The sequence below is a fragment of the Nycticebus coucang genome, chromosome 17 (genome assembly GCF_027406575.1).
Source record: "Nycticebus coucang isolate mNycCou1 chromosome 17, mNycCou1.pri, whole genome shotgun sequence".
NCBI lineage: Eukaryota > Metazoa > Chordata > Mammalia > Primates > Lorisidae > Nycticebus > Nycticebus coucang.
The window spans coordinates 19,554,116-19,578,631 of NC_069796.1; the positions used below are offsets into that span (position 1 = coordinate 19,554,116).

The 24,516-nt window shown below is 35.9% G+C and overlaps 1 protein-coding gene across 5 annotated transcripts in view; it reads left to right on the top strand.

Moving 5' to 3' along the window:
- The window catches only part of PRR16 (proline rich 16), a 285,975-nt gene that overhangs the window by 171,643 nt on the left and 89,816 nt on the right, over nucleotides 1-24,516 (top strand). For 3 of the 5 annotated variants that reach the window (XM_053566623.1, XM_053566626.1, XM_053566625.1), the window contains one exon: nucleotides 13,208-14,577. In XM_053566623.1, coding sequence (XP_053422598.1) covers nucleotides 13,208-13,960 — 753 coding nt within the window. In that variant the 3' untranslated portion in view covers nucleotides 13,961-14,577. Of the gene's footprint in view, nucleotides 1-10,116; nucleotides 11,656-13,207; nucleotides 14,578-24,516 lie in introns of those variants that run through there. The other 2 variants (XM_053566627.1, XM_053566624.1) reach the window with 2 other exon arrangements.

Genomic DNA, 24,516 nt, shown 5'->3' on the forward strand with positions numbered 1-24,516 from the left:
CAAGTGGATTGCTTGAGTTTAGGAATTGGAGATCAGCCTAAGCCAGAGCAAGACCCCATCTCTACTCAAAAATAGAAAAACTCGCTGGGCTTTGAAGCAGGTGATTGTAGCCCCAGCTACTCAGGAGGCTGAGGCAGGAGGATCACTTGAAATCAAGAGTTTAAGGTTGCTGTGAGCTATGGTGCCATGGCACTTTACCCAGGGTGACAGAGTGAAACTCTGTCTCTAAATAAGTAAGTGAATAAATAATAAATAAATAAAACAAAAATTAAAAAGTGGGTGGCGCCTGTGGCTCAAAGGAGTAGGGCACCGGCCCCATATGCAGGAGGTGGTGGGTTCAAACCCAGCCCTGGCCAAAAACTGCAAAAATAAATAAATAAATAAAAACAAAAAAAAGGATTAATAAAAGTGAAAAGATTTGCTCTGTAAAATACATCCAAAAGGCCCCACGTAAGGACCTAGAAGGCCACAGGTTCCCCACCCTGTGTCTCAGCAAGTTCATACTCTTTGATAAGCAATTCTATGCAAAACAGCTTGTAATAGAAAGTCCATTAGTAACCTGTGACAACACTCTTGTGGTTCAAAGCCTTTTTTGAGGTGGACTGAGGGTAACTTAGTTTTCTAATCATCAATTTTGAAGTGGCAGAATTAATTTACTTTAAAAAGATTAACTCTCCAGCAATATATTGACTAAAACAGTAAATATACGGAGAACTGAGAAAATCCTTACTGGGATTACCCATGTCACACACTTGGAAAGCATTACCACATGGCACATCTTCCTATAGGTGATGAGGAAATGAAAGTTTGGGGGAAAAAAATGTTTATTAGATAAAATGATCCCATGTGAAAGGGCATGCCGTATGTTAATTTGTTGATGGGGACAGACTAATGCAGATATTTTAATTTTGAGGAGGATTTGGCTAAGTGTTATTTTCAAATGCGCCATAAAAGGATAACCCTGTGGTGTCTTGATGTAATGACCCTGAGTTTATTAAGCAAAAAGTCTCAAAATAGTGATCCGTGTACTAACTCCTAAACACACATTTAGCTCAACCTGCATTATCATTTTTTAAAATCACACCAGTATTTGAAAATCTGTAGATATAACATAAAAATCTGTCTTTCTACCTTCTCTGAAAGTCCTTTGAACAGGGGATGTGGGGGCCTCATCCTGGGTTCTCATGAGCTAATCAATCCTGCCCCCTGCCCCCTGGTTCCCTGCTTTATGTGGTAGAGTCGCATCTCCACCTTCTTGTTTGGCCAACTAGACTCTGTGGTATATTTGAAATGGCTTATTGCTGTATAAAAGTGCTTCATGTAGTTCTTATGTAAATATTTGATTGACATTAGCCTTCTAAAAAGAAAATTTGTTTGAATGGATAGATATTACAATTTACCCAGGCTACTTTGTCATTATTCTCTAATTCTTGGTTTCTAATATGAAAATCATGTGTCCCTCAGTCCACATGCCTAATCCTCCATATATTAAATCTTAAAGTTCAAAGCAATCTGTTCATAGTCTAATTTTATACTACATGGCATATTTTTTAAATGTCTTTTTCAATAATGACACTAACTTACATGGCACATTGTTTCATATTTTCTTTTAAATTAGACCACAATAAAAGAGAAATTCTCTCTTTTTTTTTTTAAAGAAGAAACAGTATTCCTGGGTTTTATACTAACAGCATAACAAATGTGCTAATTAATTTTTTTAAATAATAATTCATAGAAAATTTAGGGAAATACAGTAGAAATGTACAATTTTGGCCACTAGAGGGCTTTGATATATTTTACCAATAAAAGTATAATTATGAAGATGAACAATGACAAGGGTTGTAAGTTTAGCAAAGGTTTTATATAATTAGACAGTTTTAAGTGAAGTTGTAATATATAAAATATGCAATACTTTGATCCTAACTATAAGCTGATATGTAATGTATTTAATGCATTGTATGTGGTGAAAGCAATGTTTTATATTTTAATATGTGAAGAGTGGTAAATAACACAGTTTAACAAATGAGATAAGTTTTAAAGTTTTCCTATGTTCATTGCCTTAGATTTTTGAAAGTGAGGACACGTTCTAAATTTTGCTTTTCTCAATACCACATATAGAACATGTGTATTTATAGTAACTCCCAATACAGTTTTGTTAAGGCTAAATAACAGGAATAGCTTTTGCTATGAATACAGCGAATACTCTGTTAATATAAAGAAAAAAATGAATGTTGAAGTCTTTCTGAGTATTGGCAACAGAATGAGAGTCATAAAAGATTAATTTTCAAAATCTCCTAGTAGATTTAGGTGACCGTTGTGTCTGTGATGAAGACTTTCATTGTTTTCCAAATTATGTGTAATTTACTTCTGTAAAATACCTCTGGAGCCCCATGACAGGGAAAACAGATGCTTGGAAAGCCTACTCTGCAAGAATTCCAAATTTTAAATCCCCCCTTTCTCTTTCGTCTCATATATTCAGGATCATTACATCAGCCGTGAAGGTGTTATATTTTAACATGCAAGTCCCCTCTCTCCATTAAAAATGCCAGAACTCGAGTATGGAAAGGAATTCATAATGCTCGCATGCCTTTATTAAACCAAGGATAATGTCCCCAGGTGCATTCATGCTAAGCACACTCTGTCACAATTGAGCTAAACAGGCGTTTTCAAGTTGAGAAAGATGTTCTAAAGGTGGGCTTTAGAGATTTTCAAATGTTTTCAACAACATAAAAATAACATAATGTAACCGCACATCTTGCGTCACTTTCCGTAGTTTTCCCTAGGTTTGCTTGTGACAGGAATGATCTGTTGTAATGACTTGACTTCTGGCAATGTCTTTCCACTTCCCCAAGGCTGTGCAAAATCATAGATGCCCAGGTCACTTTTTTGTTTAAACTGTTTGTGGCCATCTACATCGCCTTCTGGTAAGGGCTAAGCTCCTTAGCCTGGTGTGGAGGTCCCCGTGGCCCCCTCTCCATACTTGTCCTCACACACTACCTCCTTTTCCTCCCGTGACCCTTTATTCACCTACATATCCCCCTAATATGCACACGTGCACTTACTTACCCATCCTGTCCCTTAACTATACCACATCAGATGACTTTCTCCTGCTGGGAGTCTCATTTTATTTTTCAAACCTAATTTCCTTTCTTTGCATTTTATTGTGACTGGAGTACCCTTCCACTTTTTTTTTCTACATGATCCTTCAAAGTTTAGCTTTCACAATTTCCTTCTCCCTTTCTTCTTTTTAAAATAAGAAAGGGCTCGGCACCCATAGCAAAATAGTTACAGCGCCAGCCACGTACACCAAGTCTGGAGGTTTCAAACCCAGCCTGGGCCAGCTAAGCAACAATGACAACTGCAACAAAAAGATAGCCAGGCGTTGTGGCAGGTGCCTGTAGTCCCAGCTACTTGGGAGCCTGAGGCCAGGGAATCGCTTGACCCCAAGAGTTTAAGGTTGCTGTGAGCTGTGGTAGCATGGCACTCTACTGAGGCGACATAGTGAGACTCTGTCTCAAAATAAAATAAAATAAGAAAGTAGAAACTAACTCTAGAGGAGCCAATTTTATCATCACAGTACTAGTGAGAGTCCAAATTATAATTACATACAACTATCCTAGCTTTATTTATATCCATTGGTGCTATATCACCATTTCTAATAATATTATTGTAAATTTTTGATAAATCCTATTATTTCTACGGTATAATTAAGTGCTAGAGATATTAGAGAGAATGCTTTTCTGGCATTTCTGACAAATAATTTAACATTATACCTAGATTCTAAGAAAATTTAAGGAAAATCGTCAACATACTAAAAATTGTATACTAAGCAATATCTGTGATGTAAAGAGTAAAAATGTGTCAAAATATCATTTTATGTAAATTTAAATTTTTCTTTAAAATATTTATAAATGAAATGCCATAGTAATCTTTGAAGCTTATTTTACAGTTTGTAATTTGAACATCTTCCCTCCAAAATAACTATTTCTCAAAGTGCCATAAATTTTAAAGATATGTGTAGAATAATATGTATTTAAGAAATAGATATTAGAAATCTCATGGATTAGCTATTTACAGCCCAAATTCTTTACTTCAAAAATGTCTGAACATATGCAAAATATAAGCAATATGTACATAATGTAAAAATACTTAGGTGTAGAATTTTTCATTTGATTCATTTATGTTTATTATTCATTCATTCCAAGGATATATATTCAAGACATAAAGGAATAGGATTCCCTGCCCTTCAGGAGGTTGCAGTCTTTAGGAGACAAACTCTATGGGGTGAATAAAGTAATTAATCACTGTAACATCAGGCTTGACTGTGAGTGATGATTGTTTATTCATTTTTAATCTAGTTTACTTCCAGAGAACCACCTATATGACAAAAATAAATAACTCAACATCTCCCCAGATTTAGTATATTCTGTCTCAAAAAATTGCAAAAACATTTCAGTAACAATTGGTAGTCTGTGTCCTCCATGTTTTTCTTATTTACCTTCCAACAGGAAGATGAATGTGTCTATTTGTACGTATGTGTTTTGTTATTTGTTATAGTATTTCTTTCAGATGGTGCTTGTTGCCTTGGAATCCTTTATTTTGCAGTAAAACCATAAGTTTTTACTGGACACACTGAATCCCAGATGAAAATCAACATTTCCCAGTCCCCTATGTTGAAGTCACTTAATTTTTCTTGGTAAGATGTCAGTGAATAAAATGCGTAACTCCTGAAATATATTTAAAAATGAATTAGGCATGCCTGCTCCATCCTTTTCCATCCTTCCCATCGAAATGCATTTGTGCAAGCTGAGCTTCCGTCCTGAACTTGGACATGAAGTCCATACCCTAGGAGAGCAGAGCGGAAAGTTAGGTGGAGTCGAGGTCTCGGACAACTTCAGCATATTGCCTTACTGAGTCTAGATCATGTCCATTATCTACCCTGTATATTCTATCAAATATAGCAAGGAAAAAGAGAAAAATTGAGATAACACAGCTTGGTTTACAATTTAGGTAATAATTTATGGTGTTGGGATGTTTTAAACTGCAAAGAGAGAGAGATCTTAGAAAAAAATTTGGCACTATCTCAACAGCTAATTGACCCCATCTCTAAAAAACTATAATGTTGTCAAAGAAATAATGGTTACTTTAGAAATCCAAGGACCGTTCAAGAAACCCAAGGCAATTATAGTATTCTTTAGGAACCAAGCGTTTAGTGTTAACCACCTGTGCGATTTTTCTATACAGGACCATGGGCGTTTTCAGAGGTGCAGAGAAGCCTCATCACTCCCACATTTTTGTAAAGTTCTTATGGATCCTTTTTAATAAATAAATGCAAAAGCCGAGTGATCCAATAGTGGAATAATGTAAATGTTTTCATTGATCAAATTATATCGAATACGTGTATAATGCAATATGATTTTACCATTAACAAGGTAATGAAAGAGTTTATTATACACATTAATTTATATGCAGCATGTCAAAAGTTTTGTGATCACTGAGCACCAAGTTGTAGGCTGTCGGATGAGCTTGGAATAGATACATAGAAATTTTTTAAATTGGTATGAAATGTGTGGGTTATAAAGATGAGCTTGGGGAAAACTGGCCTTCTTGTCTTAATGCTTGAATATTCTCACCACTGAGTCTACCACATTTGCTTCTGCTCTGGTAGGCTTACCTCTTTTCTCTTCTGGCAAAAGATCTGTAGCTATTCTGCATATTATGTCCTGTTGGACAAAGTTTTTGTGCCGGCCAGCATGTGGGTTCAGCTACTGAGTGTGGCCAAACAGTTGTGTTTTCACCTGTTTATCTTGGTTGACATCCCTATAGCTCCTGTTCATTTCCTTTTCCATTTTTTCACTGCTTATGACACCGTATATTAAGTGTGGCTGTTTTTGTTTTTATAAATCGATCTTAAAGGTCTTAGAAGAATTTATAAATTTTCTTGAAAAAGTTTTAGTCCGAGTTAACTCCCTCCTTTCTACCTGTTAAGTTTGCACTGGGCATTGATATGGTTGAGAATTGAGGAGGAGGCGTTAGAGAAAGACTCTCTCAAATTTAAAGAAGTTTCTTGATGTTTGTTTGTTTGTTTTTAAAACCATTGAATTGTATGTTACATATTTTGATTAAACAAGAAATAGAATTTAGGAAAACTCTAAATATACTTAAAGCTCTATGGACTGATATTTAAAGATAAATATACACTTAAAAGGCAGAGTTTTGAAGACAGACTGACCCGTGTCATTGTCAGGCTTTGGAGAAAAAGCTTTCAGGTCACCTAGAAAGAGTTCACCCAGCCTTTATCGCTTCCTTTTTCTCTAGCTGATCTATTTTTATGTGACTTCCTAGGCCATCTGTGAATGCTGGTGTGGAAGACCTTGAAAATCAGACCCACTTGGAGAGGGGTGGAAATAAAAAAGGAAGAAATGCCTTTTCTCTGGGGATCTACAGTTATTTAGTTCTTCACTAAGTCGTGTTTTACTGAATTCTTACTGTGTGCCATCACTGTGCTCTTTGCCAGGGATTAAAGATAGAAATACAAGCTTGTATAGTCTGAGGGGAAACACAGAATTAGACAATTCTAGTACAAAAAGGCAATCGTTCTAACAAAGGAACAGAGTATAGTGGGAGCATGAGGAAAGGTCCTAATATAATATGATTTTTCTAACTTTTGGGTGAATCCATTTTTTTTCAATTCCACTCTAATGACACTCCTGTGGTATATTTGCTTTATTATGTGTAGTTTAAGATGTATAGAAGTAACATTAACTGAATTTTGATTCCCACAAATAATTTAGATCATATATTCATTTAATATCTTATAAATCTGTTTCTCTGTTAGAAAAAAGACTTAGGTATATTTTCTGAGATGGGAAAATCTCGAACTCATGTAATTCGTAAGTCCTATTTATCATTATTCTTAACTATTCCACAATCTAACCGTAGCTTCCTTACATGGGTGACTACAAAAAACATCTTGGAATTTTCAAAAACAGCACCTATCATTAGCTTTCTTTTAAAACTCTCTCTGTTTCACGCTATTAGTAAAGTCCTCCATAGGCTGATGTAATCACAGTTATTTGGACAAAGGACCCCATTTTGAGTTTGAGATATTCATATTTTTTCTTAGGGCCTGACATTTCAGCAGTGTAGGTGTTTTTACATTTATGCTTGATGTCTTCTCATCTCAAGATACCTGCAAAAAATCTGTTCTTCCATTCATACTTTCTTCCATTTTATTTTCTCTTTAATTTCCATCACACTTGTGGTTACTATTCCTTCAGATGTGACATAATTCTTTAAAATAGCTTAAGCAAAACAGAAACGTGCAATTATAAGGCTACATTGGATTCCTTGTCTGAGTAATTTATTCATTTCTCACTTGGTATAATAAAGTTTAAATGGCCGGTTAAATAAACTGCAGTGTCCTTCAATATAGTCTCCCTGTGGCATCTTTACAGATCACTTCTTTCTTTCTATCTTTATTTAACTAATGTTAAACGTGTTCATTCAACCTTAAAAAAAGAAGGCGATTCTGCTATCTGCCGCAACATGGATGGACTTAGAGGACATTACGCTAAGTAAAGCAGACGCAGAAAGAAAATTACTGCATGATCTCCCTTATAGGAGGTTTCCAAAGGAACTGACAAAGAAACAAACAGAAACTCCAACAAACAAACAGGGTTGGGAGTTGGGAAGGAAATGAGGAGATGTAGGTACAAGGATACAAAGTAGCAAATTGTAAGATGGACAAGTCAAAAGATCCAACATACAACAAGGGAACTATAGTTAATAATAAGACTATTCTGGACTTTTGCTAAGTGGGTGGATCGTAACATTTTATCAGAAGGTGAAAGGGGCACCTGTGTGAGTTGAGGAATATGTTAATGTGTGCCACTTGAGTAATCTTTTTGCGATATATATATCTTATTAAATAATTTAGTATACTTTAAATGTACACAATGATATTTGGTTTGAAAATATTTATTTATTTTTTAATTATGGAATATTTCACTTATTTTATTTATAACTAAAAATAAACAAATTAATATAACACAATAACCCAGGCTTAATGAATGTTAACATTTTCTCAGAATACCTTTATCGAGTTTTCAAAGGAACAAATAATTCAATTGTGTAGCTGCTGTGGCCCAACATTCAGCCTCATCCTCATTGTCTGAATTTGATGCGTGTCATTTATTTTTATGTCATGTAAACTAAACTACCTGTCTTTCTATAGGTATGTATCCTATAGGTACATATGAAGGTATGTATCTGTTTATAATAATTTTTAAAGATATTCATCTTATGTTTTTAAATGAATCCGTGCTGGTACAAATCACGCTAGTTAATCCATTTGACTAGTCTGTATTTACTTAACCAATCACTTACTGATATTTAGGGGTATTTTTCCCCCCAGTTTTTAGCTATGATAAAATCAAAAATCTGCCGGGAACATCCTTGTGTAATTCCATCTCTGTGAACATCTGCTGAAGCTTCCTTAGAGTCGTGTAGGACGTGTTCTTACAAAAATTGTGCCACAGGGCATGCCCCCTGTCCAAGTTACAAGATGTTATCAAAAAGTTTTCCCAAAAGGCTGAATTTGTTATAGCAAATATATCAAAATTATTTCTTCTACTTACAGAGTGACTTTTATTTATTATGTCTTTTTTCCTTTTTTTTTTAAGTTTTGTTAAACTTTCTGCCTTTTTTAAAGATATAGTGAGTATTCTTGCCTCACTTTTCACTCCTTATATTATTTTGGAAGTTAAAATGTTTCCTGTGCATTCTTAACTATAAATATGGTCAAAGTTAATCAGTATCAAATACTATGTGCATACAGATTTTCTTTCACACACAAAATAAGATAATGACCTTAAAATATTTTAATTCTGATGGTTCTATAATCAGACTTTTTATATTTCCTAGTATTTTCCTTTCACATTTTTCTAGTCTATCCCAATTAGACATTAATGTATTATTTTTGTAATCAGTGCACATTTGATTTATAAGTTCACCGTGTACTTTCAGTACTTCTTCCCAATAATTTGCCTTTCACTGAGATGTTATTTATCAGTGCTTTTAATACTGAGCTATAAAAATACCGGCAGTCTTTGTTGTCTGAAAATGTCTATTTTGCTCAAAACTTTTGCATGAGCGTTAAACTGTGCTACATTTCCAATTATTTCATCCAATGTGGAAACTATTTCTAAATTGTTTCGAGGTTTCTATTACTAGTGTGATAATCTCCCACCAGCTTCATTTTTATGACTTTACAAATTTTGAGTGTTCCTTTTGTTGGTGTAAAACTTTGCCATGGTTTTTCAGTGGTAGTTTCACTACAGTATGTCTGGGTAAAGGTTTGCTTATATTTTCTTGTTTGAAACTCTGTGTACTTAAACTAGAGGACACTTCAGTTCTTCAAAACACTAATTTATTGACTCTTTACTTATCTCACTTTTGGAATTCTTTTAAAAAATATGCCACACTGTGTTACAACACAAAGTAACAGTCTAGCCTCCAATCTCATGTCCCACGGTGCCCTTCAGCCAAAATGGTCTTTAAATCGCACTCAGTTGCCTCCTGGTGGCAGAAGCCTTTCTGGGGCTCTTTCCTGAGCAGATGGCTTGAACCACTCTTCCTCCGGTCCTCTTCTCCTCTCACTCTCGTATTCTTTTTTTTTTTTTTTTTTTTTTGCAGATTTTGGCTGGGGCTGGGTTTGAACTCACCAACTCTGGCGACTAAAGTCAAGCCTTTGGACTGGGTTCCCTGATCCATGAAACTGTGACATTTTACCAGTTGTCATTTTGTTTGTTTGTTTATTTAAATTTTCTTGCCATTTTATAGGCACCTGGGGAATAACACTGTAGAGACTGGAACAGCCAAGAGGTTGAAAACTATCAGGGACCTATGCAGCAAGTATTCATCTCCGAAAATCAGTTCACTTCCCTCACAGTGGACCCATTTTCTCTCCTTTGCTACAGAATGCAATGGGATAAAAACTGTGGTAGATAACCTCTCCAGGTGCAATGGCACAGATGCCCATAAGTCTGTACCCACTTCTTACCTTCTTTTGATATTTCCTACATGAATTTTGACAATATCTGACTTAGAATTAGAATATTCTACCATTTCATTCAAAAGGATTTATTCATAAATTTATTCATAAATCCTTTTGTTTCCCATTTTCTTCTAGAATATCTAAGCAAATTTTAAAATAACAACACCTCCAAAAATGAAGTAAGAAAGAAAATGCTCACACTTGACCCTCCAGAGCATTTACTTAACAAGTATTTGCTGACCCCCAGTAAGTACCGGTGGCTGATTGAGGCCTTCAGAATATAACAGAGAAAATAAACAAGGGAAACATTATTCTGATTCTCACCACATCAATAAACATTTAATTTAAAATGATGTGAATGCTTTGAATGTAAGAGACAAGGTTCCTTGTGAATATTTAGAACGTGAATCGGACCTGTAATTGCAGTCTGGCATGGAAAGGTTACTTCATGAGTAACTCTTGAACTAAGAATTCAAGGACATGAAAGAGTTAATTGGACAAAGAGGAGAGGTCAGAACGTTTTAAGAAAAAAATATATATTAGTACATACAAACATCCTGCTAGAAAGCAGACTGGCAATTATCAGGGTCTAAACGAGGAATGGAAAGATTAGGAACAAACCTAAGAAGGTAAACTTATTAGAGTTGAGGATGAGAATTATTTAGGAGTGAGAGGTAGTCACGTGCTGGAATCCACGGATACTGGCTAAGAAGGGCCAATCCTTAATTACATTTTCAGAAATTTTGTGAGCTGGTTGTTAGGCACAATCATTATTAAGAACAAAACTGTGTAAACTTACCGTTAAACAAATTGCATTGAAGACACAGATTTTCAAATTCATCCTAGTTATTCTTAATTACTTTATTCTTATTTGCGCTCCTGAGTTTATTGAAGCCTATTATATCAATATAGTGGAACCACCTTGTGTGTTACTACGTATTTATTTTCAATGCCATATTCAGTGATGCTCTGTCGCTAACTTGAAATAAACCACAGTGTGATTTTTACACCCTGGGAATTGAAACTCTTCAAATCCAGACTCCCTTACACTGCCAAGAGCCAGTAGCAGCACACCACTGAGTGAGACCTTGAAATCCTTGCTAAATATTGATCTTGATCACCGGAGAAATGAACAGATACTGAGATTACTTAAGCAGGGAGTTGAAAAGAGCACATATCTGTTTAAACATAAATCACTGAGACTACAGAAATAGGAAACAAGGTGACTTTGGGGGATCCACATGGTTAATCAGGGAGGCTCAGGCAAGGATCACAGAAGTGAAAATGTAGGAAAGGGAATGGATTTTAGATTGCTTTAGGGGCTAAAACGAGAAGGACTTATCCTCCAGGAGCCCTGCCCAGAAGGTGAGTGAAAGGGTAATATCAAGGATTGTTTCCAGACTTCTCACTATTCAGATGGAAGTTCGTATTAGCATTTGCTAAAATAGAAAACTTTAGAAGTAATTTGTTTTATGTTTTGTATTGGGTGAAAGTATTGAAAATGTTGACTTCATTGGCCTTTGAGATACCTGATGACTGAGTCCTGAGGGATCGAGGTTGCACGCTTCTCATGAGGATCTAATGCCTGATGATCTTAGGTAAATGTAGTGTGCTTGAATCTTCCTGAAAACCACTTCCCCTACCCTTGTCCATGGAAAAATTGTCTTCTATGAAACTGGTCCCTGGTGCCCAAAAGATTGAAGACTGCTGATCCTGCTGGTCTAAGATGCTTCCATCCAATTTTCCCATCTTTACAACCTCTCTCCTTAACTTGGGTTTAGACCTGCATTGTGGTCTGATTTCTCTGCCAGCGTTATGATTATGTGATTCCCTGTCTGGTGCCTATAGAGAGCTCTGAGTGGTCATGATTTCCTGACACTCCCCCAGTGACAGCAACATCTTCTTTTAGTTAGCACAGCATCCTGGGCCCATAGTAAGTTTTGTCCCATTTCTCAAGGTCACAGACCTTTGGCTTCTATGCTTTCCCAGAAGGTTATTTACCTGTGTCTTAGAAGCTGAAGAGTTTCTTTCTCCAACACCAGTGCTCAAGGCATCTGCTTTTTGTTGTTGTTGTTGTTGTTGTTGACATACGGTCTCACTTTGTCACCCTAGGTAGAGTGCAGTGGTGTCATCATAGCTCACTTCCACCTCAAACTCTTGGACTCAAGCAGTCCTCCTGCCTCTGCCTCTCAAATAGCAGGGACTATAGGCACTGGTCGGATGCCTAGTTCATTTTTCTTTTTTACTAGAGGTAGGGTCTTGGTCTTGCTTAGACTGGTTTTGAACTCCCAAGTCAAGTGATCCTCTCACCTTGGCCTCCCAGAGTGACAGGATTACAGGTGTGAACCACTTTGTAAGTGAGAAGAGTTCAAGAAATGGATATGTTTTGTGTCTATGTGTCCATGAGGGGCTCTTTCCAGTCTCTTTCCTTCCTCAAGCTCCACATGAGAGGTCCAAGGAAAGGAGAGAGTGGACACAGACAGCATTGTGTCTGGGCTCCCAGGGTTCCAGGCTGTCAGGACAGCCCACGTTCAGCCCTTCATTAGCAATCAGAGTTTCAACTGTTTACTCTGTCCGATGTCTGCTGCCTCTATTTTTTGTAATTTTCCTCCCAAGATTAGACAATTATTGTATCCTATCTATCCTTAGAGGACGTGAAACTCTTCATAGTTCATTCATTTAGTTGCCTTGTGATCTCAGACTCTGTTGGTCTCAAGAAAAGTTGTGAATCTTGCAGGTTAATCTGGCCTTTTCCTCATCTGCAGCATGGAAGCAGGTTGGCCTGTGGTGCCCACACACTAAGAAGAACGGATATTCTCACCACCTTATTTAAAGAAAAATCAGTTATATTCCCACATCAGGGTTCATCTTTCATGGGTATAGCACTTTGGGGATAGAATGTATACAAAAATAATATATTATATTCTAAGCATGTGAAATTATGTTATCAAACACTTGGCAGTTTGTGTCATGGTAACTGCTCTCTAAACTTACTGACAGGAAATGTTAAGTAGCGTGGAAAGCACAGTTCAGTATTAAAACTTGTATATTAGATTAAAGCCAGAAAAAAAGCACACAAAAAAACAATTGTTTCTAGTATGTTTTGCTGTGAGTTATTCTTCAACACAATTACCTTGTCCTTTCTACCAGGTGGTTGACCAGATTGATACACTGACCTCTGACCTGCAGCTGGAGGATGAGATGACTGACAGCTCTAAAACAGACACGCTGAACAGTAGTTCCAGTGGGACCACAGCCTCCAGCCTGGAGAAGATCAAAGTGCAGGCCAATGCGCCACTTATTAAACCCCCAGCACACCCATCCGCTATCCTCACGGTCCTGAGAAAGCCAAATCCCCCACCGCCTCCTCCACGGTTGACACCTGTGAAGTGCGAAGACCCACAAAGAATAGTGCCAACTGGTAATCCCGTAAAGACCAATGGCACCCTTCTGCGGAACGGAAGCTTACCAGGTGGACCTAGCAAAATTCCCAATGGAGACATCTGCTGCGTACCCAATAGTAACTTGGACAAGACTGCAGTGCAGCCTCTAATGCATAGACCTGAAAAAGACAGGTGTCCCCAGCCAGGGCCTCGAGAACGGGTTCGGTTTAATGAAAAAGTACAGTACCATGGCTGTTGTCCTGACTGTGATACCCGGTATCACATAAAAACCAGGGAGGTCCACTTACACAGTGAGCCCATCCACCCACCGGGAAAGATTCCTCACCAAGGCCCTCCGCTCCCTCCTCCACCCCACCTCCCTGCTCTCCCACTAGAAAACGGGGGGCTGGGAATCAGCCACAGTAACAGCTTCCCCCCTCTCAGACCCGCAACTGTGCCTCCCACTGCGCCCAAACCACAGAAGACGATCTTGAGGAAATCAACCACTACAACAGTGTGATGTATGCCATTTAAAAATAACTTTTTGGTTCTTTTTAAAAATTTTCTATATTATAAGCATAAAATAATAAGTAATGAGCACTTTCTACTCAAGCAATAAAAACCCAAAACATATTAATCCTGCATTCAGCAAAGTGCATAAAAATCACCTGGTAAGTATGCAGCCAGTGTGTTGCTTATCCATGGGGTAGGCGTTATTTTAAATGTTGTATCATCAAAAACCCCAGAGTGATGAAAAAATATGAATGCATTGATTTCACAATTGCCCTGTGACTGACTGTGACCTGCAGATTTCAAATATTTTGATTTACTAGAAGAGGCGGGATTTGATTCATTTTACTCATGACTAATTCATCTATGCATTGATAACATGTCATACTCTTTGATCTGATACTTTTTACTAAGAAATTTTAATACTGAAGGACTATTTTATTATTTTTTTTAAAGATGTTTGTCACTAGTTTTTCATTATGAAATGCTGAGGACAATACCAAAAAGTTTATTTTCTATACTATACGATTATGAATGATATGTTCAGCTACATATGTAATAAAAATATTTTCATCTTTGGAAATATCATTATGTCAATAAATAGCAGTAAATAATGGCAAAACCAAATGTTCCCCAGAATTAAAGTAGTTGTTCATTTTACCCCGTATTCCTATTCATCTGAAAAAATTTAGAGAAGACTGCAGTGAGTTTATATCAGCCTTTTCTAAATTAAATATCATATTCCATGTCCTAAACAGACATTTACACATATTATGCATATTATACATCTCCATCTGGTACTTCAAGAACCCTGGACTCAAGTCCCCCCGTGTGTGAGGCCAGGTTCTTTAGACCCTTCTCATGCTCAGCATTGTTCCAGAACAGACTAAATGTGAGGCTGTGGTGTGTTGTTCCTCCTGCATCAGTGAGTTTTCTACTTCCTTGAGAGAACACACATTTATAGGAGGATTCTAGGGGGAAATAACAGATGCTTCTGTGACCTGTGTGTTCAGCATTGGCTGAAAACTTTATTCTCTCAGAGTTGAAAGATGTCATAGTTCTTTGCTGTTCCATAGATGGAAGAGAAGGAATCTTTTTTTCCTTCAAACATTAAAAAAGAAAAAAAAAGAAAGAAAAAGTCCTCTTTAGTCTCATTTGCCAACTTAGAAAATTTACCCACTTAGGAGCCAACATCAATTCCCAACTGCATTGATTTGAACTGATGAGATGTTTTTGCCCTGGACCTAGAAAATGAGTTTATCTGCTCTGGAGTCATGATGAAGGTGGGTTTCTAAACAAAATTGGTCCATTCAGTGGTAAGAATAGAGATAGTCAGGTGTGGTGGCAATGTGTTTACTGTGCAACTGATCGCTAAACGTTTTTTTTTTTTTTTGCTGCTGCAGGGAGGTAGTCTTCAATTATATGATTATATTCCTTTATTGCCTTTTTCGGCCTACATCATGGTAATAGGAAGTGCTGCTTTTAAACATCTTCCTATTAAAAAATGGAATATATTTTAGACAGAATACAGAAAGAAAATTAGCTTTATTTTTGAAGCAATGATCAAATGAGTGAAAAACAGAAAATGTCTTGTTGAGCACTCAGCGTGCTCTTTCTTCTGTATGTGTTGGATATGGAATTAATGCAAACAATATAATCCAAGTTTTCAGAAAGTTGCAATTTATAAGGACAATGATCAAGAAAGGCCATAATCTGAAATTTATTAACTGTATTATCAGTATGTTTAATAGCTATGAGACAGGTAAATAAATAATTGACTTGGTAAGCACCAAAATTATGTGTTCCTAACTTTTTAATGCATTCACAGTTGTGATATAAATAAATCCAGGGTTTCATCATCTTTCTAGATTTTAAATAATTGCGTCCTTTCGTATGTCCATCAAGCATTAGTCTGTTCAAGATTATAAACTATTGTGAAAGACCCAGAGTTTTCTTTCTTCAGCCCATCTTCTTTCTTCTATTAGGCCAGCCACTGTGGCCTAATAATAACTGTACAGTTTGAGACCTTGACCCTTGTTAATGTCTGCAAACCAATCTGGACCTGAAGATAGAGCTTTCTAATAATCACAAGTCATCCCCAAGCAGACAACTTGCTTGCAATAAAGCACTTTGAATAAGCTGAATCATTCAAGCTATTGGATATTAAGCCAGATGCCCAGAAATAACCTCGGAGGTTCAAATCCATCTCTCTTCCTCGAAGTATGGACAAAGCTTCCCCGTGAATGACCATATTTTTCTCTGTGATTATTGACATATGTCAAAACTCTACTTGTTTTTATTCAACACATCAAGAGTCAACTATTGGCCTAGAAAACTGAGTTTAATCCCGGCCCACAAATGTTACAGTTATTGATGTTTCTTTCTTATTACAGTTTATTTATGATCAACATTAAATGTTAGATGAAAACAATATTTGGAGCATCTTTTGAGTTTATTCATTCTTTTATTTTATTTTTCATTAAAATTTGAACTACTTAATGTTAGTATGTTTTCTTGCCCAACCGATAATTTTGCAACATTCACGGGAACTTAGTTATTTATTTGCAAATATATATAAACTTGTAAACATAGACGCCAGTGAAGAGGGTATTGTGTTATTAGCATAGAAACTTGTAATAGGTGGTAGCATAGTTTCTTAATCAGCCAACGTTGCTCTCAAAATTTAAATTTTGAAATGCAAATGCTACTCATCATCATTACATAGTTCTTTTTCCTGAATATTTTTTAAAGAACTGCTTTTCTTAAATACTTTTTTTTTTCTTATCATGAGGGCAAAAATTTTTAGGTCACATCGTTTTCAATTTTAAGGTAAAGTTGAAGTTGTAGGTAAGCCCTTCACCCACTGGGTGCTCAGCACACCCTTACACTGTATACATTAGGTGAGTTTTTTTTTTTTTTCATTAGGTGAAATCCTAAAAGAAACTGCTTTTCAAAAACAATATAGATTTGAACAATTTTATTTATACATAGTTTGTGCCACAGAGCCAGTGTTCATACTTCTTGAAGGTGGTATTGCCACAAAATGCAAAACAGTAATAGACTAATAATAATTATCACAATAATAGTGTAAACATAGAACATATTTCAAAAGATGAGACTCGTTGATTAAAACAGGATAGAAAAGATTTTTGTCTTTTTACTTTAAACACAAATTATCCCATTTTTGGAAGTCATTTTGTCTCTACTAATGAGAGACAAAAAGAAAATAAAAATGGACCTATCTTGTGTGCCACCTTGCAATAGTTACAGCAGTTGTAAAAGGAAATAAAACTGATATTTTTAAGTCATGCCTTAGCTAAATGTAAAAATATCTTAACAAAAATACCAGACCATGCCAAGGGAGAAATTTTCCACTCTTCCAATTTGATATTATTATATTCATATCTCCCCTTATTAGCTTAATAATAATAAAAAAAGAATGTACTATTTGCAAAAGTGCTTTAATTAACCCCCAAAATCTTGTGTTTGAATTATAACTGCATCCTAATTTTTAAATGAATAAAAGAATAAGACACGATATTAAGCGCCTTTTTCTGAACAGATTACTCAGTACTTTTAGCACGACTAGAGCAGCAGCTACACACAGTCTGTGAAACTGTACAAAACCTTTTATCTTTAGGTGCTAATTATAGCTCCCTCTGGGTGCTACATGAAGAAAATTCTGAGAAGTTCTGCATATAATTGCACAAGGAACGGTGTAATCAAGTGATGAATCATTGCCTGGATTGAATTTTTTTCCCATGGAATAAAATGACAATGCGATGCCAACTCTTTTAATTATTTTAAAGATTTTGCTTTTTGAGATTCTCTGTTGGAGGCACCTTTTGCTATAATTTACACTCCAAATTATCATGACACATTACATTGCAATGCACTGTGGTGAAATATGGATGATTTATGAGAGATGTAATCATTTCTATTTCTCTGTTTATTAAAATCCATGTCAGAAAATTAGGTACAATGTACGGTATCTGACAGAGACTGGATGTGATCACAAATCACATGACATTGTTGAGGTCAACGTGTGACTGTGACGCTGTAATTAAGGTTTCAGGGCAAACATTTTGGAGTTTCAGAATTTTTCAAGTTGCATGATCCTGAAATAATGAAACAGGAGATGCCATGACTAGGGCACACAGCAGTGTTGACCGTGCAATTGCAGTTAGCTGTATCTTAGAGAAACAGCAATTATGTAGGGGGTCGTTTCATTTGAGACGCTTGTGTTTATCATTTTAGTCTTTTGAGAGGAAACTGAAGGGGAATGTAAAGAACGAAGCCATCTTTAGGTCAAAGGACATAAGGAGACCATAAAGAAACTCTCTCTTTAAAATACAGTTATACAGGTATAGAATTGCATGAAGACCAATGAAAAATAATGAGGAAATATTACTTATAATTGATAACTCCTAGACGCGTCAAGTAGAGATAGACTAATATACTAACTTTAATCTGCCACTTTACAAATTTGCAATGCTATGTATAAAATAGATATTATTGTCCTCATTTACAAGCAGAGAAATCCAAGACATCGTTTTTAGTATTTTGCCAAAAGGGGCCCCTTAGTAAGTATCATGCTGGCATTTTAGTGCCAGTGTGAATCACCATAGTTTTCCCCCACAAGACAGCATTAAATTATGTACTTCATAGCCCTGAACTTCACAAATCTTTTCCTTTATTCTGAACAGTTATTTTGACGCCTGAAAGGGGTTACCTAATGTTGTTTTGACATTCTTAATGTGTTTGATCTTTGCAGACTATGAAAGGAATTTCAGGCAATTTAGCTACTGTCTAAAATGAATGAGCTGCTGCATAATGCAAGCCTCATTTTCTCATGTATTATCCAGCGGCTTCATCTTTCAGGCTTTTTTTCCTCTTCTAAGTTCAAAGACTGTTACTTGGATTTTTATTCAAAGAAGTTCTGGTTCCACAGAATTATGCCATTAACCCCGAATGTGTCACAACTATGTATCATTCACTAATATTTCATTTATGAATTACATCTCTTTAACATTGACCCCTATAGCTCAAAATAGCAATACATTCACTCCATGGAACCTCCAAAAAAACACCAGTGCATTCAAACTCTCCAATAAGAGTATTTGCATTCTTTTGTTATTAGACTATAAATATGATTTTCCACTATTTGATGATGGAATTGTCAATCTTCCTAACCACCAAAGGGGATCTGAGACCAGCTAACTAAAACGTTGTGTTCCTGGGGGAGGTAAGGGTTCATGGTAGCAAGACTTGATGTCCAACCCTTCTCAAGAGCGTATGCCAAATACTCTTCTATGCGATTTGCATATATTATTATTATGCACATGATTTTTCCTTCATAACAATTTGATGTCCTAGACACTATATTGTTATCCACACTTTTAAATATGAGAAAACTATGGCACCGGAAACTGGCTGCCCAAGACCTTAGAGCCAGTTAAGTGGTCACGCTGGAAATAAGGGAGGCAAGTCTTGGCTCCACGACACACACTCTTCACCACCTTTCAGAACTGCCTTCATGTGTGGATTTTGCAATCTATACAGGTAATCTGTAGAGATTTTCAGGAACTTTTCAAGAGTGTTGAAACATATAAAATGAGAGAAAAATAAGTATATATTTTTTTATTAATCAGGATAGACTAGTGCCCAGAAGTCTCATCATTCTACCTCATTCTTTGCTTCTATCAGAAACACCTCCCAAGCTCTTATCCCCTAGATTAGAGCCAACTAAACTATATTTGGCCTCATAGCTAATTACTACTTACCTGATATTTTGTTTTAAATTTCATCATGTTATTTGCATGGGGTAACAGCTCTTCTGCTGACACAGGGTGGGTACACACATAGTTCAGCTCAATCATAAGTTCTGTTTCATTTATTTAGTCAAGTACTAGTCCTTTCTCAACTCATGTCTCTCTTGCAGTGGCAAATACAAAAATAATGTGCATTTCCATTTATTTTTTCTATTCCATCACAAGATCTTGATCCTATACTTTTTGCTCAAATTTTGTGGTTTTATGCATTTTATTTCTACATGTTTATTTCTATATAATTATCTGTCCCCCCACCCAGTTTGCTAACACTTCCCCACATTTCTCTTCTGAAAGGTTCCGCCTGATGACATATTGTTGCAAACCCTTAATTATTTAAGGAATGTCAAAGTACTTAACCAACAGTAAACTATGAAAACAAACACAAATCATTCTTATTAATTTGTGATATTTCTTGTCAAATTTCCATGTTCTTTGTTAACATGGTTTATTTATTATACTTCATTAATTTGATTGTTTTGCATTTGCCTAGGATGGTGCTAATGATATTTTAATCATCTCATTTATAAAGTAATTATTTATTTAGATGTTCTTACATTAATATTATCAGGTAAGCCTAATGACTTTCTTAGGACTTTGTCAGTTCACATGTAAAAGTCTCATTTTTGAATGATTACATTTTGTGAATTATCAAGTCAGAAAATGAACATGCCGCGCAGGGGTCCTCAAACTTTTTAAACAGGGGGCCAGTTCACTGTCCCACAGAGCATTGGGAGGCCGGACTATAGTTTAAAAAAAAAAAACTATGAACAAATTCCTACGCACACTGCACACATTTTATTTTGAAGTAAAGAAACAAAACAGGAACAAATACAATCACACTGCTGCATGTGGCCCACGAGCCGCAGTTTGAGGACCCCTGAATGGTGACTAAAATAATAAGCGCATTTTATTAAACTATTTTGACAAGTGTAACTTAGTTTTAATTACTTATTACAATATGTACGGTTAGGTAGGTAGTCAGACATAAGTAGGGTGGATGGAGGATGCGATTAGGGTATTTTGGCTTTTTGGACTGGCTTGGGTCAGGCTGCCTGAGCTCTTATGAGAATAGAGCTAACCAAGACCTTGCAGATGCAAGACCTTGGTAGGTTGTTTGGGGGAGGTGGTTGTTTTGGGTGACTGATTAATGTCCCAGGGACTTAATGACATGTACAGATAGATACAAGTTGTTATGGGAGCGTGTTATTGGAATAGACTTGATCAAGCCCCTAGGAAACTTCTAAGAAGCAACTGAGACCCCTCAAAAGTTGTTTATAAAATCAAGCACTGTACTCTCCATGATGCCTGCGGTCTCTAGGCTGAGGCTCTGCCTGCTGCTCAGGTCATTAAAACAAACTTTTCGTCTCTTGCCAAAACTTGCTCTTATTCTCTTCAATTATTTCAGCGAATACCGGAGCCCTCCCCAGGCTGCCTCAACACATAAAGCACATGAGTAAGTATATTTAAAGTATAATTTGTTAAACTAATTAAATTCCAATACTACTAGTCATCTATACATTAAAAAAAATTGTTCAAATAAGAAATTAAGTCATCAAGCTTTTGTTTAAAAAAGAGAATGTTTATGATTGTGGTTAAAAACATTTATCAGTGATAGTTTGTACTTGATCTTAGCCAAAAGGCTGAGAAAGGATTATCAGTGATATTTTAACTATTACTTTGTTTTAATCAAAGTTTGTGATATATTCAAATACTATTTCATTGAGGTGCCTTCAGTGAAAACTGAAGTCCTCTGATCATTTAAGCCTTAAGTATAAGGAAATTAAATATTGCCAAGGGCAATCTAAAAAAACTTCATCTGGAACTATTATTTTCTAGCATTTCAAACCAGACTTTATGAGAAAATAGAGTATTTTGATCTATTTTATCCACTCTTAAAACTGCATGGTTGTATCAAATTATCATTGTGTTTTGCTTGACATTTAAAATACAGTATTGAAGCTCTGCCTTTTAAAAAGATTTCTTTTTTTTTTTTTTTGGGTGGCACCTGTGGCTCAAGGAGTATACGGCGCCGGTCCCATATGCCGGAGGTGGCAGGTTCAAACCTAGCCCCGGCCAAAAACCAAAAAAAAAAGATTTCTTTTTTAAGTGGACTTACCAGTTATTAGAGAATCAATATTAAAAATATCTCTTCCATATGACTTCTTAGTTTTCTGATTACCCAAACTCCAAATTTCAGATATATTTAGCATTTTTATCTCCCTTGTTGCCTTTTATCTAAATAATTTTAATTCTTTGCCCACTCTTCCTTAGTGAAGTCACTTCCTAATGACCCTGGTGAGAGAGGCTTTCATCCTCTCACTCCTAAAGTCCCATTTGCCACCCATCTGGAATCACTTGACCACTTGCCCTGAGCGTCACTCCATGCATAATTCCAACAGAGAAATTTTACTTTCGCTATTCATCACAACCCCCACCTTTCGATGGGTTAGGTTTATCTACTATTTTAAATTTTTTAATTCTGGGTTTGGCAATGCTAACAAAACTCTTCCATGTCTAATTTTCCATGTGGATCTGAGAAGCCCAATAATAAAAGGAATCCTGCAGCCAGGTGGGGTAATTCCTGCCCTGTTGACGTGTGTTGTTCACTTGTCATGGTTGCACCCTTCTCTTGCACTTGTGGCTCAAGTCTGAAATAACTTCTCAGTGTTATGGTCTCGTAAATCTTTCTCTGTATATTTCAATCATTTATTAAGCTTTCTCCTTATCTTTAAAAAATGATAAGGGTAAGATGTATATGACACAGGTAAAAATCCACAAAATAAAACCTACAAATATATATGGAAAGAAATAACCAACTAGGAATTAAATAAATGCAAGTTTTTTAAATGTGCATTTAAATAACCAGTTAGGAATTAAATGAAGTGTTTTAAATGTTCATCTTCTCTTAAGTTAGCAATACTATTAAAGGCAGTGTCTACCAACCTACTTTTACTATTAACAACAAAAAGTCATAGGGTATGTGTACTGAAGGAACTTAAAATGATTAAATCCAATGCCTTCACTTTAATGAGCAAACTTTTGAAAATTCATGCATAGAAATGTAACTTACCTCACTTGATCTAAAATGAATTCCTATTTACTTAAAGCAAGCAATTCTCTGGAGAAGATGAATTGGTACATATTGGTATCTTAGGATCTTGGCACAAAAGAAGAAATAAACAAGAGAATTCAAATTAATGATGTAAAGTTCTGTCACATGTGCAGAAAGTGCTCAGCAAAAAGGACAATGGGAAGTGAAAAATCATTAAAATTGAGAAATTCTCTCACCACAAATATGGGTTATGGGAGGTATCACGTATATTAATTAGCTCAATAAAGCCTTTCCACACTGTATACATATTCCAAAACAACATGTTGTACATCATAAATATATAAATTTTTTTTTGTCAATTAAAAATAAAGGACTACAAATGTTTTTAAAAGAAGAGATTACAATCTTCTACTTAATATTTGACCCAACTCCAAGGGAATAAATAAATATTTGACCCAACTCCAGTATCACACTTGTAATACTAGCACTCTGGGAGGGAGGATTGTTTGAGCTTGGGAGTTTGAGACCACCCTGAGCAATAGTGAGACCCTGTGTCTACTAAAAATAGGAAAAATTCAGCCAGGCCTTGTGGTGTGCACCTGTAGTCCCAATTGTAGAGGAGGCTGAGGCCAGAGGATCACTTCAGCTCAGGTGTTTGAGGTTACAGTGAGCTGTGATGGTACCGCTGCACTCTAGCTAGAGTGATAGAATGAGACTCTATCTCAAATAAAATAATAAAATAGAATAAAAAATAAAGTAAAATAAAACAAGCCCTTAAATTAATGTATATTCAGTTACACTTTTTACCACTTAGATTAAGATTATAATTTTGATGTTACTCATTTTGCTTAAACTTGAAGATACATTCTACTTTGACTAAGTTAATGTGGAAAAAGTGACTTTTTCCTTCCAGTGATGCATATAGCTGTTAAGAGGGATTTCTGAGAGAGAGGTCTGCTATATAAACATTCCCATGAGGATAAGGCTTTTACTTAGGTTTATATTTAGTCATTCAATTGCATGTATTTAAGATCCATTTCATTCTAAATTCTATCCAAATCACCATGGTGATGTAGATGGGACAAGATGAGTGCTCCCTGCTGGCAAGGATCTCCGTGTCAGATTCAAAGATAAAAATCAAAGAGGTAAATACAATTTGTCATTGGAATTGTACAGATGGCATTCTCCTTAACTATCCTAAACCTGTCCACTTACTGCAATAAACACACACAAGGGATAGGAGTTTTCTTCCCAGTGAGAAAATTCTAATGGGTTTTGTACATTCTACGGTTATGTACAGCATTTACAGCAAATGTATTTTCTAAGCCTAGTGAACTGAGGCCTCCTGTTGTTTTATTCGGAGGAGTGCTATCATGTGGACTGAATGCAGGGCATTCTCTCTGTTGCCTTTGATGAAATCACTTTGGTAAAGCCACAGCTGCCATCTCAATATGTATTTGTTGACCGAATTCATAGAATGAATAGTCAGGTATAAAGTGCTGTATTGATTTTCTGTCCTAATCTCATAGCTTTTCCTATTGCTTGTATTTAATGTATTGTTCCTTGTAACGTCTAAGAAGAATCAAGTGAGATTTGAAAAGACTATTCTTATGTCTATGACACTGTGTCTGAGAGTTTTCTTATTGATAGTTAAAAATTGTGGCATTTGCTTAGCCTACAGTT